Source organism: Phyllostomus hastatus, unplaced genomic scaffold, assembly GCF_019186645.2.
Source record: "Phyllostomus hastatus isolate PE091 unplaced genomic scaffold, TTU_PhHast_1.1 phas_contig_210, whole genome shotgun sequence".
NCBI lineage: Eukaryota > Metazoa > Chordata > Mammalia > Chiroptera > Phyllostomidae > Phyllostomus > Phyllostomus hastatus.
In genome coordinates, this window is record NW_025333737.1 from 614,930 (window position 1) to 628,011 (window position 13,082).

General features: G+C 59.2%; 1 protein-coding gene across 2 annotated transcripts in view; it reads right to left on the bottom strand.

The window, feature by feature from the left end:
• The window catches only part of SGSM2 (small G protein signaling modulator 2), a 34,544-nt gene that overhangs the window by 5,918 nt on the left and 15,544 nt on the right, over positions 1 to 13,082 (bottom strand). The window contains exons 3-17 of one of the 2 annotated variants that reach the window (XM_045837241.1): positions 11,708 to 11,870; positions 11,263 to 11,424; positions 10,923 to 10,990; positions 10,682 to 10,827; positions 10,223 to 10,357; positions 9,578 to 9,702; positions 9,105 to 9,172; positions 8,716 to 8,876; positions 8,426 to 8,552; positions 6,701 to 6,835; positions 2,873 to 3,026; positions 2,042 to 2,106; positions 1,808 to 1,953; positions 1,190 to 1,318; positions 600 to 782 (exon numbers count right to left, since the gene is read on the bottom strand). In XM_045837241.1, the coding sequence (XP_045693197.1) occupies positions 600 to 782; positions 1,190 to 1,318; positions 1,808 to 1,953; positions 2,042 to 2,106; positions 2,873 to 3,026; positions 6,701 to 6,835; positions 8,426 to 8,552; positions 8,716 to 8,876; positions 9,105 to 9,172; positions 9,578 to 9,702; positions 10,223 to 10,357; positions 10,682 to 10,827; positions 10,923 to 10,990; positions 11,263 to 11,424; positions 11,708 to 11,870 (1,967 nt within the window). The remainder of the gene's footprint in view (positions 1 to 599; positions 783 to 1,189; positions 1,319 to 1,807; positions 1,954 to 2,041; positions 2,107 to 2,872; positions 3,027 to 6,700; positions 6,836 to 8,425; positions 8,553 to 8,715; positions 8,877 to 9,104; positions 9,173 to 9,577; positions 9,703 to 10,222; positions 10,358 to 10,681; positions 10,828 to 10,922; positions 10,991 to 11,262; positions 11,425 to 11,707; positions 11,871 to 13,082) is intronic. The other variant, XM_045837242.1, reaches the window with a different exon arrangement.

Sequence of the window (13,082 nt, forward strand, 5' to 3'; positions counted from 1 at the left end):
CGCGTCCACCTACAGGAAGGGGTGAGGCCCTGGCCCAGGCGGGCTCTGAGCCGGCTCCGCACGGTCTGCTCTCACTGCGGGGACGGGCTGCCGGGCCGGGAGCTCCTGCCAGTAGACACAACAGCCCCACTCTGAGTGCTGCCCTGGTCTCCAGCGACAGCGCACAGTGACATCTGTGCCGTCAAAGGATAGCAGAGCTGAGAAGGGACCCTGAGGCCCAGAGGTGGGAAGACAAGTCCCTCAGCTTCTCAGCAGTGGCCCTGGGACTAGAACCCAGGGCTGCCTATCCTTAGCCTTGAGGCCTCTCTATGGGGAGGGACTTCCCTAGTCCCCATAAATTCACCTTTCCCTGCTAGTCCATTAAGACAGAGCACAACACACTATCTTGCTTTGTTCTTGCAACACCCAGAGAGGTGGGGGGCAGGCGACAGTCACCCCATGTTGCAGTGAAAGAATATGAGACATAGACACATGAAGCCACCTTCCCAGCGCTCCAGCACCAGTGAGCACTAGAGGTTGGGCTGGTGCTCAGGACTCCTGGGGGCAAAACGCAGGCAGCTCGTGCCCCACCCCTCACCCCTGGGTCCCGTCTGGCTCACGTCATTGCTAATGGTGGAATCTCGGTGGATGAGGCGCTGCACGTGGCTGTCGATGCTGCTGCCCGAGGAGAACTTGGTGAGCGTGGCTGGGTGAGCCTCCCGCTCCCGCTGCCGCACCACCGCCTCACAGGCCTTCCACTCCGCCAGTACCCGCTGGTACCTTGCTGCCACCACTGTGTCCACCTGTACTAGGACCACACCGTGACCATAGGGGAGGGGGGCCCTGGACCCTCCTCTACAGGGGCTGGGACAGCTAAAGACTAGGCTCGGGGCCCTGGCCAGGTAGCTCAGTTGGTTGGAGCATCATCCTGATGTGCAAAGGTTGTGGGTTCCATCCCCGGTCGGGGCACAATACAAGAATCAACCAGTGAATGCATACATAAGTGGAACGACACATTGATGTTGCACACTCTCACTCTCTCAAAATTAAAAACAAAAAACCCAGCTTGGGCCTAGCCATAAGGACATTTTTCTCTGCTAACATCGTCCTGTGCCGTGTTTGAAGAGGCCGAGCCTTCTGAGGCCTCTCTCCTTGGGTCCCTTTGCCCGACTACCCACCTCCCCGTCCTCATGGGAAGGGGCTTCCCTACCTGCTCCATCTCCTTCTTGCTCATGCCAAACTTGTAGTGGCCAAGCAGAAAGGGCCAGACGTCCTTGCGGATCTCGTGTTCCACGCCTCCGTAGTAAACTTGCCGCAGCAGCTCCAGTTCCTTGTAGTTCTGAGGGGCCCAGGGGGTACAGACTGTGCAGTCCCCACAGTCCCTGCGGTCCCTGGGTGACCGCATCCCACGGAGAGCTGGGGCTGGGAACAGTGACTCGGTCCCTCTGCTGAAGCCCAGGGAAGCCCTGCTTTGCGGCAGTCACACCCTGCCTGCCTCACATTAGAGCTGGATGAGATCCCCTCCTTCTCGAATGGCAGAAATGAAGCCCAGAAAGATGCAGAGATTTGCCCAAGGTTGTAGGGTAATATGGAAGCAGATGAACCAGTGCTGTTCCCATGGAAACCCACAGCCCCAGCTGAGAGTCCACCAGGACCCAGGCCACTCTACGGCCATCGGTCCTGGCCTGTCACCCTGGACCACTGCCACCTTTCACCTGAACGCCCAGCCGGCCTGTGAGAGCTGCCCCAGAGCAGACTGCTGTGCATGCACTGCCACCCACCCCAGCCCCAGGCCCGGCCTCTGGCCCTGGCGCCCCAGAGCGTGTACCTTTTCATCCTTCTGGTACTTGCTCCACACGTCCTTGGTGAGGCCCCCTGAGGCCCCGGGGGGCCGGGCGGGTGGGATGATGTTGTGGTGCACCAGTGCCGACAGGTGGGTCCGCACCGTGGACAGGTGGCGGCAGTGTGCCAGCCCTGGGGAGGGGTTGGTGAGCCCGGTGGCCGTGACCTCAACGCCTCCCCCGCCCCCGCCTCCTGAGGCCCGACCTTGCCCTGCACTCACAGCCGTAGAAGGCCCGAGACACGATCTGCCTCTTCATGCTCTCACACAGCAGCCTGAGGGGCAACCTGTGGAACCAGCCTGGCTCAGAGGACCCTGTCCCCTCTGGTGGGGGAGGATGCGAATAAAGGACCTTGGGGGGCAGGTAAGGAACTCCGGGTGGTTCGGGTAGAGGTCATAGCTCAGCAGCACGTCGGGGGCTCCCTGTGGCTGCCAGCCAGCCTGGTAGAGGTGCTGGGGGCCCAGCCTGGCCTCCAACCACCCAGGGACCTTGGGCACCAGCTTCACCTCACGTGAGTGAATTCTGGTTTCCTCAAGTGTAAAATGGAGAGAGTCACGTCAGAGCCCTCAGGAGCAACAGGTGAAGGCAAGGGGCCGGCAAAAGCATCAGTGCTGGCACTCGGTCCTGGCATGACCTCCCTTCCCGTGCCATTCCCGGCACATGCGGGTGTCTAGGCATCTGCTGTGTGTCCCCAGACACACACCCTGATGGTGGGGCCCGTGTCCACACTGGGAAGAGGGGTTCACAGGACTGAGCGCCTGCTCTGTGAGGCATAGCTCTGGGTACTCCTATGGGTTATGTACCTCATTTAGTCCTCACAAGAGCATTAGGAAGCTTGTGGTGTGAGCCCCATTTTACAAATGCAGAAACAGGCTCAGAAATGTAGAGGCTCATAGTGATTCAGTAACTTGCCAAAGTCACATGGGTAGCAGAAACAAAATTCGAACCCAGGTCTGACCAACTTGAGCCCACCATGTCAGGCAAGTGACACAGATTGGCACATACACAGGGGTGGACACACCCATGCGGCGGTGTTCTCCCCGCCCACTCACCGGTCGGGGACACAGGTGCAGTGCTTGGGAGTTGCATATGGGGAGCTGCCGGTGGAGCAGGAGAGGCAGGGAGAGCCCTGGCTGCACAGGGGCTCTCGGTGCCAGGCCGGCAGGCTGGGCCCGAAGCCCTGCATCTCGATCATGTCACCAGCATCTGAGGACAGGAAGGGGGCCGTGGTCAGGGCCCGGCAGGCCTCCTGCCCCAGCCACCCTGCAGCATGCCCACCTCTGTGCCCAGAGCTGCAGCATGAAGCCACCCACTGGTGGAGAGCTGCGGGGGTGGCACCTGCCCGGTCAGAGCCCAGAGATGGCAGTGGTGAGAGGGAGGTGCCCAACACTTCCCAGCCTCCACCTGATTTTTCTGCACGTGAGGGGATACTTTGACTGAGTTGTGGATGATTGTGTTTGTTCTCTCCATCTTGCTATCAGCAATGGAAAACACTTGCTTTTCTAGAGGAAAGAGAAAGCAAGAGAAGGAACAACAGAAGCCTGAGCTCCCTAAGCTGCTGCCAGCTAGCATGTTCTTTGGTGATTCAGCCCGGTCCTCTTTCTGGGATAAACTCTGAGAGGCACGGGCAGATGCCTGGACCCAGAACACTGCCAGCTTTCCTGTGCCAAGTCTCCACTGATCAAAGCCCCTGAGGACCCCTGAGGGTTCTAGACTGGGTGGCCAGTGGCTGACGAGAGTTAGGACTCCCTGCGCGGGCCTCGCGCCCCCACTGCCAGCTCCTGTGGGTCCTCCCTGAGTTCTCCGTCCTTGCCCGGCCTGACTGCACTCAGCACAGTGGCCCCCCCACACACAGGCAGGCTGGCGGGAAGGGCAAAGGTCCCAGGGCTGCCAGACCACCACTGGGATGAGGGCGGCGGCTGGGCACACCATTCCACCAACCGTCCAGAAGAACGTCCCCAGGGGCAGCCTCAGAAAACCGCTCCTGAGACACATCTGCACCCAAAGTACAATAGATGGAGCCTCCTCCGCCAGCCCAGCTGGTCTGAATGAGAAGCCGTGACCAGTGAGAGCTTCTAGGGCCCGAGTGGGACAGAGCACAACTCAGGGGGCACTCCGGCAGGTCCAGTGAGTCACAGAGAGGAAACAAAGTGAGGACAGGAAGTGAAAGGACTAGGAGGCAATGTTAGGAGGGAGGGAGAGAACAGAAAAGAGTGAAGAACGAGGGAGAGAGAGAGAGCTGTGTGTGTGTGATGAGGACTTTTTTCAAGCAGTGCTGCTTTCTGCGAGTTGTGGCCTGGGCGCTGGCCTGCTGAGTCCGGAGCAGACCTGGGTCTGCTTTCTGTGGGGCCAGACTCCAGCTCTAGGTGTGCCTTGGTGGGGAGGGCTGAGCTGAGCCCCCTCCAGTCCTCTCAGGGGCTGCCTGGTCTTGGCCGGGAATCTCTTCCCAGATCCAGGGTGGGATTTTTGTAGCGATCTGGCCCTTCAGCTCCACCAGGAGGCAAATTAAGGGAACGTACTCGGTGTGGAGGGGCTGCGGCTCTGGGAATGAGGCCTTGCAAGCCATGCAGAAGATTCAGGGAAGAGAAGAGGGGTGGATAAATGCAGGTGGGGCGGGGTGGGGGGGGGGGCCCAGCTCATGCCACAGCAGCAGGCAAGGACAGAGGTCGGTCTTGAGAGGAGCTGAGGTGGGAGCAGGCCCAGCCAGGCAGGCGGCAGGCAGCAGGCGGGCAGGCAAGGGGGGAGACAGGTGCAGAGGGTGGGCACGCAGGGAAATGAGCTCATGCTGGGAAAGCAGGGCTCAGCCAGGGCAAGTCTCCTGGGTCAATGCTCTTCACCTTAATTCTCCAGGAAGGAGCTGAACCAGCCAGCATGGAACACTGAATCTCTGAGTTAACCCAGTGCAGACAGCGGGAGCTCTGGAGTGACTGGGCAAGGGGCAGCAGGCTGGGAGGGGGCTCGCTGGGTCAGCTTTGACTCTGACTCTCTCCTCTGAGCTTGAGGAAAGTTTGAAGCAAAACAATCAGGGTGGTTGAACCCCACAGCCCCTAAGACTCCGAGTGAAAGGTGCCTGGCCTGGAGCAGAATTAGAGTGAATAGCATGTCTGCTCTGTGGGAGGCAGCAGGAGAAGGGGGGAGGGGAAGGAGAGGAGAGTCTGGACACCCGCCACTTGATTCACATGCACAAGTCAAGCATGTTGCAGGCCTGAAAAGCAACAGCTAGCAGAACGGACTCAACAGTGTTGTCATTATGGACTGGAGTGGAAGTGGGGGCTCTCACACCATCTCCCCCGACAACCTGCTGACTCTGCTCCCCTGCCTCCTCCCCTCTCTCAAGTACTGGAGTCCCAGGGGCTGCATGCTGGCATACTGGGTAGGTCTGGCCCCCGAGTTCCCCAAAATAATTCCAAGACAAGCCCTGAGGCCTCTGCACCCTGTGAGCCTGGACGTTTCTCTGACCCTGGAGGCCTCGGTACTAAGACTGGTCAGGAGGAGGCCTCCTACCATCAAGTCTTCCAAGACAGGGGCTCAGCAGGAGCCCCCAGCCCCCAGCCTGACTACCAGTTCCTGGGGGTGAGAAGGGTCAGCCCGGGCCCTCCTGACTCAGCTTTTCCACGTTGCTTAAAGTCAGCTAACCTATAATAAGCATCAGCCCCAAGCCCAGGCTTGCAAGGAACCAGGTGGCAGGCCATGTGCAGGTGACAAACATCAGGTGAGGGTCCCCGGGTTCCCACCTGGGTTGGCCTGCACATCCGACTGAGATGGCTGGGAGGGAGGGTGGTCACGAAGGCGGGCATGTGGCGAGGAAAGGGGCAGCTGGCAGGGCCATGCTGAGGGGGTGCCAGGCGTGTGCTAGGCCACGGGACTTGGTTGCCCAGAGAGAGGGAGACTCATCACTGGCATGGTGGCTAGGCTAAGGAACTGAACTCTTTGGCAGAACTTTGTGGAGCGGAAGGGGAATGTCACGTGTCCTTAGACACCCTCTGCAGGGCAGGGAAAGGGACAAAAATTAAGTCTGTGGCATGAGAATGGGGAAATTCCCCTAAAGTCCAAGAGAGCTGGCCCTTCGTAACGGATGTCCCTTGGGTACCCCAGCCTAAGCCTCACAGGTTCCCTGGCTGATTACACTACAGAGAGTGGGGTCCCCCTTCACCAGCCTAGCTCTGTGCTAAGATAGGTGATGGACAGAGCGGCTGTGGGCACTAAGCTGTGCCACTTACAATAAAGGGACCCTGGGCACCCTGCGGCCTGTGAGGGCAGAACGCACCTGACTTATATCCCTGGCAGATGTGTCTAGATTTCATACTAAAGCACCAGGCAGTGCCTGCTGGAGCACCCAGGCTTGCTGGGTAACTGAGCCCTGGGTCTCCTTCCATGGCAGCTCCAACCTCTCACCTGACCCAATGGTGACTCCTGTCTGCATGAGCCATGCAGCCCCTACCCCGACCCAGGAGGGGCCTGGTACTTCTGTCCTGTTTCATAGAGGCAGGACTTGGGGGCACCGGGCCAGCAGCAGGGGAGAGAGAGGCACTGCCTTGGGTTTGCCCGCATGAGGCCCAGGAGTAGGAAAGGGCTCAACAGCCATTCCGGGTTTCCAGGGGCAGCCAGACCATCAGACCTTCCCACCCGGCGGGTCTCTTCCCCATCCTTACAGACTCAGTGGGGACCCCAGGGCCCACTGCGTTTTGTCCCATCCACTCTTCTTGCCAGCGCCTCCTTCTGCCCTCCCAGACCTGCCTCTTGATGGAAGGGAACCATCCTGGGTACAAGTCCCATAATGCCAACACTGCCATTTGAGCCCTGCGGTGGGTGGCAGGTGGGCCCAGGAGGGTGGGGGCAGAAGGACAGGGTAGAGCAGGGAGAAGGGGAGGGATAAAAACCTTTCATCGGATTGGGAGCTGTGAGGTTCCGCGAGCAGATCATTGAGAGCATCGCGTGTAGTTTATCCTCCTCTTCCTCATCATCGTCCACCGAGGCCGCGCGGCTGGCCGCTAGGTGGTGGTAGTTAATAGTGACTGCTCGAAGAGAACAGCGAGAGAGGCAGAGCATAAGGACCCTAGTCCTGGGGCAGGAGAGACCGGACTCCGTCCTCGTGGGGAGCAGAGTGGCGTCTGCGTCACCTTCAGCCTGCAGCGCATGGAAGAGTGGAAAGGGGAACCTGAGAGTCTTTTGATGATTTACTGGGGAGAGTACGGAAGAAAGTGGGGGGACAGTAGCAGCTACAGAGCTCCACTCTTTGGAGATGGCCCTCCCTGGAAAGAACAGGCAAGAGAGAGCTGAGGGGGGAGCCAGGGCAGGGAAGGATGGGGCCCAGCTGGGACAGGCTGGCAGCGCAGGTGCTCCCCAGCCCTGGCGCAGGCTGGGCACTACAGTTGGCGGATGGATCCCGATCGTCCTTCAGATTGCGTCATGATCTGGCTGGGCCAAACGCAAAGATTTCCCCGAACCCCCTTCTTCAGACTAAAAATCCAACCTCCAAGGGTTTCCCAGGGCTGCTCTCTAGGAGCCCGAGTCACCCCACTGGGTTTCAGCTTCTTGGAGCCCTCACTTGCCCTCCAGGGACGTGGATCTTAAAGTGAAGTGACCAGAAGTGGGAAATGCCACGGCTTGAAGAGAGGAAGTGCAGGCCGAGTAATCTAAGCCGAGCAATTGCCCGAGGTTAAATGCCAGGCGTGCAAACACGCCCGGCAGATGCGTCTCCTAGTCAGGCACATCAGAAAGGGGGGGGGGGTCCCCACATCTTGTGCCTTCCAAGCCTGTTGGGACTACTTGTGCTGTGGGTATGTGTTTGCAGTCTGGGAAACCCGTCTGTTAATACAGAGGCAACTTGTTGACAACTAACTGGCACAAGTTAGGACCCTTAGGGAGCAGGTGCTCTGGCGGCCAATGATCTGGGCTGGCACATCCCCGACCTTCTTCCCAGATCCGTGGGTCTGGCCTGGAGTAGCCCGTGGGGAGCAGAGCACACTGCCGGGAAAAGGAACTCTGGTGTTGGCAGGTACCTGGTGGGGCCCAGAGTGTACAGCCAGGTGGGACAGGACACACCAGTGCCAAGCAGCCTTTCAGCCCCACCCTTGTCCCACCCCAAGCTGAAAGTCTCACCCTTTTCAGATGCACCCCCCACTCCAGCTACAGCCCCTCTCATCAGCAGCTGGTTTGAGAAGGGTCCTGGCTCCAATGGAGTCAGCGAACAATTTGCACCATCCAAAAAGAAGCACTGACCCCGCACCCAGGCCTCGTGGAAGTCAGACAGTGGGCCGAGGCAAAATGGAAGGTTCTCCACCTTCTGTATCTAGTCTTGCCATGTTTTTACCCCCAGGGCAGGGCATGAAAGTATGACTAAGAGAATATGGTATAGAGACGCCTGGATCGGCTGAGCCAAGATCCTTGGGGCGACGAGGGAAGGGAAAGAGAGCAGGTGGAAGAGAAGCGAACTCCTGGGAGGACAGCTGCAGGTGAAAGGCCCAGTGAGAGACTAAGCCCCAAACAGCTGGTCTCATCCTGGTCTGGCCACGCACTCGCCTGCCGCCCCTCCTGGGTGAGGCCGTGCTCCCCTGCCTCCCCGAGCACCCTTCTCCTCCGCAGAAGCAGCGCGGGACACTCACTGTGCTCGTGTCTGTGACCAGGGTAAACAATCCGGAACACGTAGTCCGTGGCCCACCCTGTGCCCATCTCCTCCACATCCACGGGTCGCATGCTGCCGCGTTTCCGTAGCTTGGGGAACACCTTCCCCTGGGGAGGGAGAGGTGGGCAGTTAGCTTGTGCAGGGCAGAGTCCATTCCAGGGTCCCACCCAAGGCTGCTCCTAAGAACTCCATGTGCGGAAAGGAAGGGAGGCAGGCAGAGAACCTGCCTCACACACCCCTTCACCCACAGTCTCCCAAGCCCGGAGGTACCTTCCCCTGCTGGGTCCAGAGCGGGGGCTCTAGCTGTCCTCGAGGCAGAAGTCCGTTCTCCAGGCAGGACAAAAAGGACAGCAGGTGTCCCCCCTGTGGGAAGTGCAGCGGCGGCCTCTGGATGCCATCCTGGCTCACCAGCACGAGTGTGCCACCGTTCTCTGGGGGCAGGGGGTTGAACATGGGTGAATGGAGCAGGGCCCCCGAGACCTCGAGGACATCACCGCAGCCCAGTTGGCCAGGCCCCCAGACTCGGTAAGAGGACAGCAGGGCCAGAGTGTGGGGATGACAAAAGAAGAACGAGACATCCAATGGGCCGTTGCTGCGTGTGACCCGGAGAAGGCAGCCTCTCCTCCCTCACCCCTGTGCCCAGGACAAAGGAGGCTCACTCTGCTGGTGGCAGTGGATGCAGACAATCTGACTGAAGGGCACAACCAGGGCATAGTCCCAGTAAACGCTGGAAAGAAACCAGATTGGTGTCACTGTGTCCCAAGACCAGCCATCCTGCCTTCCTCAACTCCTGGCCCCAGCACCTGTGAAACTACCCTGAGGACAGGATCACCGCAGCCAAGAAGTGACCTCTGCCAGCCATGTCCCTCTGGGCTCCATGCTGCCTTCATGGCACAGAGCCTGGCAGTGTCAGATACCTAGAGCTTGGCTCTGGCAACCCTCTTAATGCCCAGGCCTGGCTGGGTCTTAGAGAGCTTGGGAATATTTCCAGGCAGCCTCTCTCTGCAATTCTTGGCATCAGACACAGCGTGAGGCCTGCCTCCTGGAGTAGGCTGCGCCTTTCCACCCCCCGCCTGGTGGCAAGCTCTTACTCCCTTCCCTGGCTCCTGGGAGTGAGTCCCAAAGCCCCTACCTCTTTTCCAGCTCAGAGTCCCCCAGAGTCCCGTTCATGAGCTGGTTGGGAGTCCACTTCAGAGTCAGGCTCTCTGCAGACTGGTGCAGGGAGAGGTAGCCAGGGACAGCCTCCATGTCCTCCTTCTACAGGGAGGAGACGACATACAAGAAGACAGAGACGACAAGGGGCTGAGAGTATCCCAGGGACAGCCTATGGAAAACGAACCCCAGGTGGGAGTCGGGGGGCCAAGCTAGTCCAGCCAGGGACCCCGGACTGGAGCCCCGGTGGCAGCAGGGGAGAACGTGAGCTACACGTGGATGTGGGCACATCCTCTTCCTGGCTGGCCTGGTGCCACTGGCTCTGCCCTGTCCATCTCCTGGTTGCCAAGTGTGTCCCGAGCCAGCCATACCCAAGCTGGGCGTTCCCCCGCCTGCTGGCTGCCATTCCTGTCCCCAGATGGCCTGGTTCTCAGCTCGCCAGAGCAGATGCCATTTCTGGCTCCTGCAAGTTCATGACTGGGCGTGAGACAGTGAAGTGGGGGTGAGGTCCTTATCTCCCTTCCCTCTGGTCAAGCCCCTTAGGAAAGGGATAAATGTGGCCAGAAGGTTCCAGCCCTGGGGTCTTTGGAGGAGGGAGGTAAGGGGTGAGCACTAGGCTTCCTACCGGCTGCACCAGCACGTTGTTCTTGCCGTAGAGCAGCCGCGTCCTCGAGTTCTGGTGCAGGGACTCCACGTACTCGCGGGCGCAGGCAGCTAGCCTGTCCTCCGAGGTGCTGCCGCTCGAGTGCCGCTTCCGGATCTGCACAAAGCCCCAGCTCAGCCCCAGCCGTGGGAAATCAACCTGGGAGGTTGCGGACCCTGGACTTCCATGCAGACCCTCTCTGGATGACCCTGGGGGTCCTTCCTGCCCCTAGTTTGCTCTCAGCCAGGTGTGCCCCTGGCATTTATGTGTTCTTGGCATTAAGTGCCAGTGTGGGGAAGAGGCTCTTCTGAGGTGGCCACTACTTTGGGGCATCTCTAAGTCCCAGCCTGTGTCTACAGAGCATGGAGGCCAGCTGCTCCCCCCTACATGCCCATGAGCATAACTTGGATGAGCACACGGGGCGGGGAGAGGGACACCTACTCCTAGGGCTGGGCGCTTCGCAGGGGAGTCCTGGCGATTAAAGGGACCCCGGATACGGTGTCTCTGGACAAGCTCATCAGCAGAAGGGTCAGTCCAGTAGTGATCAGCTGTCTTGAGCTTGGTGTACTCCAAGGCACAGGGTCCCACTGTGGAGACAGACACAGCCACTCAGATGGTGCCCCCTACACCTGCCCCTAAACCCCCACTGGCCCAGCAGAGGCCTCTCTGCTCTTAGGCTCACCTAGAAGACAGGCCAAGATGGGACCAAACACAGGGTCTGCCAGTAACGCGTCCTTCTCATAGTACTTGCTGCCAGGGGAGAGACAGACAGGGGCACTGCTGGGCTCCCAGACTCATCCCAGGGCGGTCAAGCTCACCAAGCAGGGACATTCCCACAGAGACTAAATTCTTGTTAGTCACCAAGAAGAAATAAACTTGGTGGAATGCCAGGTGTGGTCTATGCTTTTGAGGAGCTACAGGAGAGAGTGGGCGTGCCTGTGGTCTGTGCTGGACAGCCGTGCATGCTGAGGGGTGGGGCTGAAGGAATGGTCAGGAGGTGGGCCCCAGGAAGGCGCATTCACCTGCAGTTCTCCACCAGGTACTGCACGACCCTGTCCAGCACCTTCTCGATGAGCGCTGTGCGTACCCATATGTGTTTCAAGGCTTGTGGGCTGAGGGCTGGGGCCTTCCCACCAGCAGAGCCCTGTCTCCGCAGGGCTTCCTGGTTACTCGCCAAGGGTTTCCTGCAAAGAGGGGTGGGCTTTAGGAGTGCAAGAGCCCAGGGCTGAGCCCCAGACTAGTGGCGCTGGGAGTGGAGTTTGGTGCCGTAAGACCAGAGCCCAGAGGACTGACTAGGAGCTGAGGGCAGGGGGATAGGGCCTAGTGCCTATAAGGGGCCAATGCCCACCCTCAGGCTGGTCCTGGGAGGCCCCTCAAGAAATGAGCCCAAAAGCCAACCTGGGAAGTAGCCAACACCAAATGGTAAGAGCAGAAGGGAGGGGTGGGAGGGCCAAGCCCAGGGCTCACCTGCCCTCTACTTGTTGCTGCAGCTCTTGTACCTTGTGGCAAATCTCCCCAGCCACTGGGCACGTCTTCCCCACCTTGGTGAACAGAGCAGCCACCTTGTCACTGCGTAGGAAGCCGGCGGCACGGCGTCTCAGCTGATGCAGGAGGCAAGCCTCCACCGCACCTGGGCCACAAAGGGAACCAGCACTTAAGCCTGGGTAAGGGGGAGAAGCGAGAACACTCCTCTTCCCCACACCTAGGGAGGAGAGAGGGGCAAGGGCAGGCCTGACCCATGCTAGGACGAGGAGGTGGGGTGTCAGTGTTAGCCAGGCCAGCAACACCGACCTCCTTCTAAAATTCCCCTCATCCACCTGTTCTGACCTGAATGGACCTGAGAGGCTCTGATGTGCCACGCAGTTCATCTCCCTCACCTGGTGCACACACACCTCCCTCCGTATGCAGCATTGCCCCTCGGGCCGTGAGGGCCAAAGGTGCCAATTCCAGGTGGCATGGGTGGATCCACCCCATGGCCACTTATTCTGGACTGGGGGCCCAGGGAGCATACAGCCCGGCAGCCCTCCTAGAGAGCATGGATGATTTGGTTGCTAAGAAACGGGCTCTAGAGGAGCTGAAATATTGAGGAAGCCATTGCAGAGATCAGACCTGACAGCAGCCCCTGAATTATTGATGAGCCCAGCAACTGAGAGTGAGAGATTTCTATCTCCCAAACAGGGAGGGCTTCCCTTCATTCATTCATGTTGTTAGGGGCCAGGCTTCCTCTCTCTGCCTGGACACTGCCTACTGCAGACAGGATCCACAGGAAGAAAAGCAGGGCTCGGTGGGGAGAGTGGGGAGTTACCGTGCCTATGTATAGAATCTAAAAATGCTTGTGTGTCTATGGGTGGCGGCAGGGGGAAAGAAGGGACTTGGCCATTATTGAGGCCAAGCTAACTGCTTTACGAGAGCAGAAAAAAGTCCAGAAAAGGGAAGGGATTTATTTGATCACAGAAACATAGTGGCAGAGTTAGGACTAGGACCCAGGGCCCCAGACCCTGGCCCAAGCTTCTCGCGCCTTCTGCAGGTGTGTTAAGAGGGCAGGAAGGCACAGGTGAGAGCAAGTGCTGCCTTCACTTCACAGGTGCCGTCTCCATGAGGACTGAAAACAGTGCCGTGCTAGAGTCAGGGAGCCAGGCTTACAGGCCTGGAACCGCTGCGGCCAGTCACACTTTCTCTGGAAAACTTCTGTGACTAATGCTCTGAGTCTCTGTTTTACCATCTGTGAAATGGGGAATACTTCTAAGGACTGGTATGAACGTTACATGAGGTCAACAGGATCCCGCATGCACGGGGCACTTGACCCCTGTCAGTTCCTGACTGCTCACCCCTTTTTGTCCAG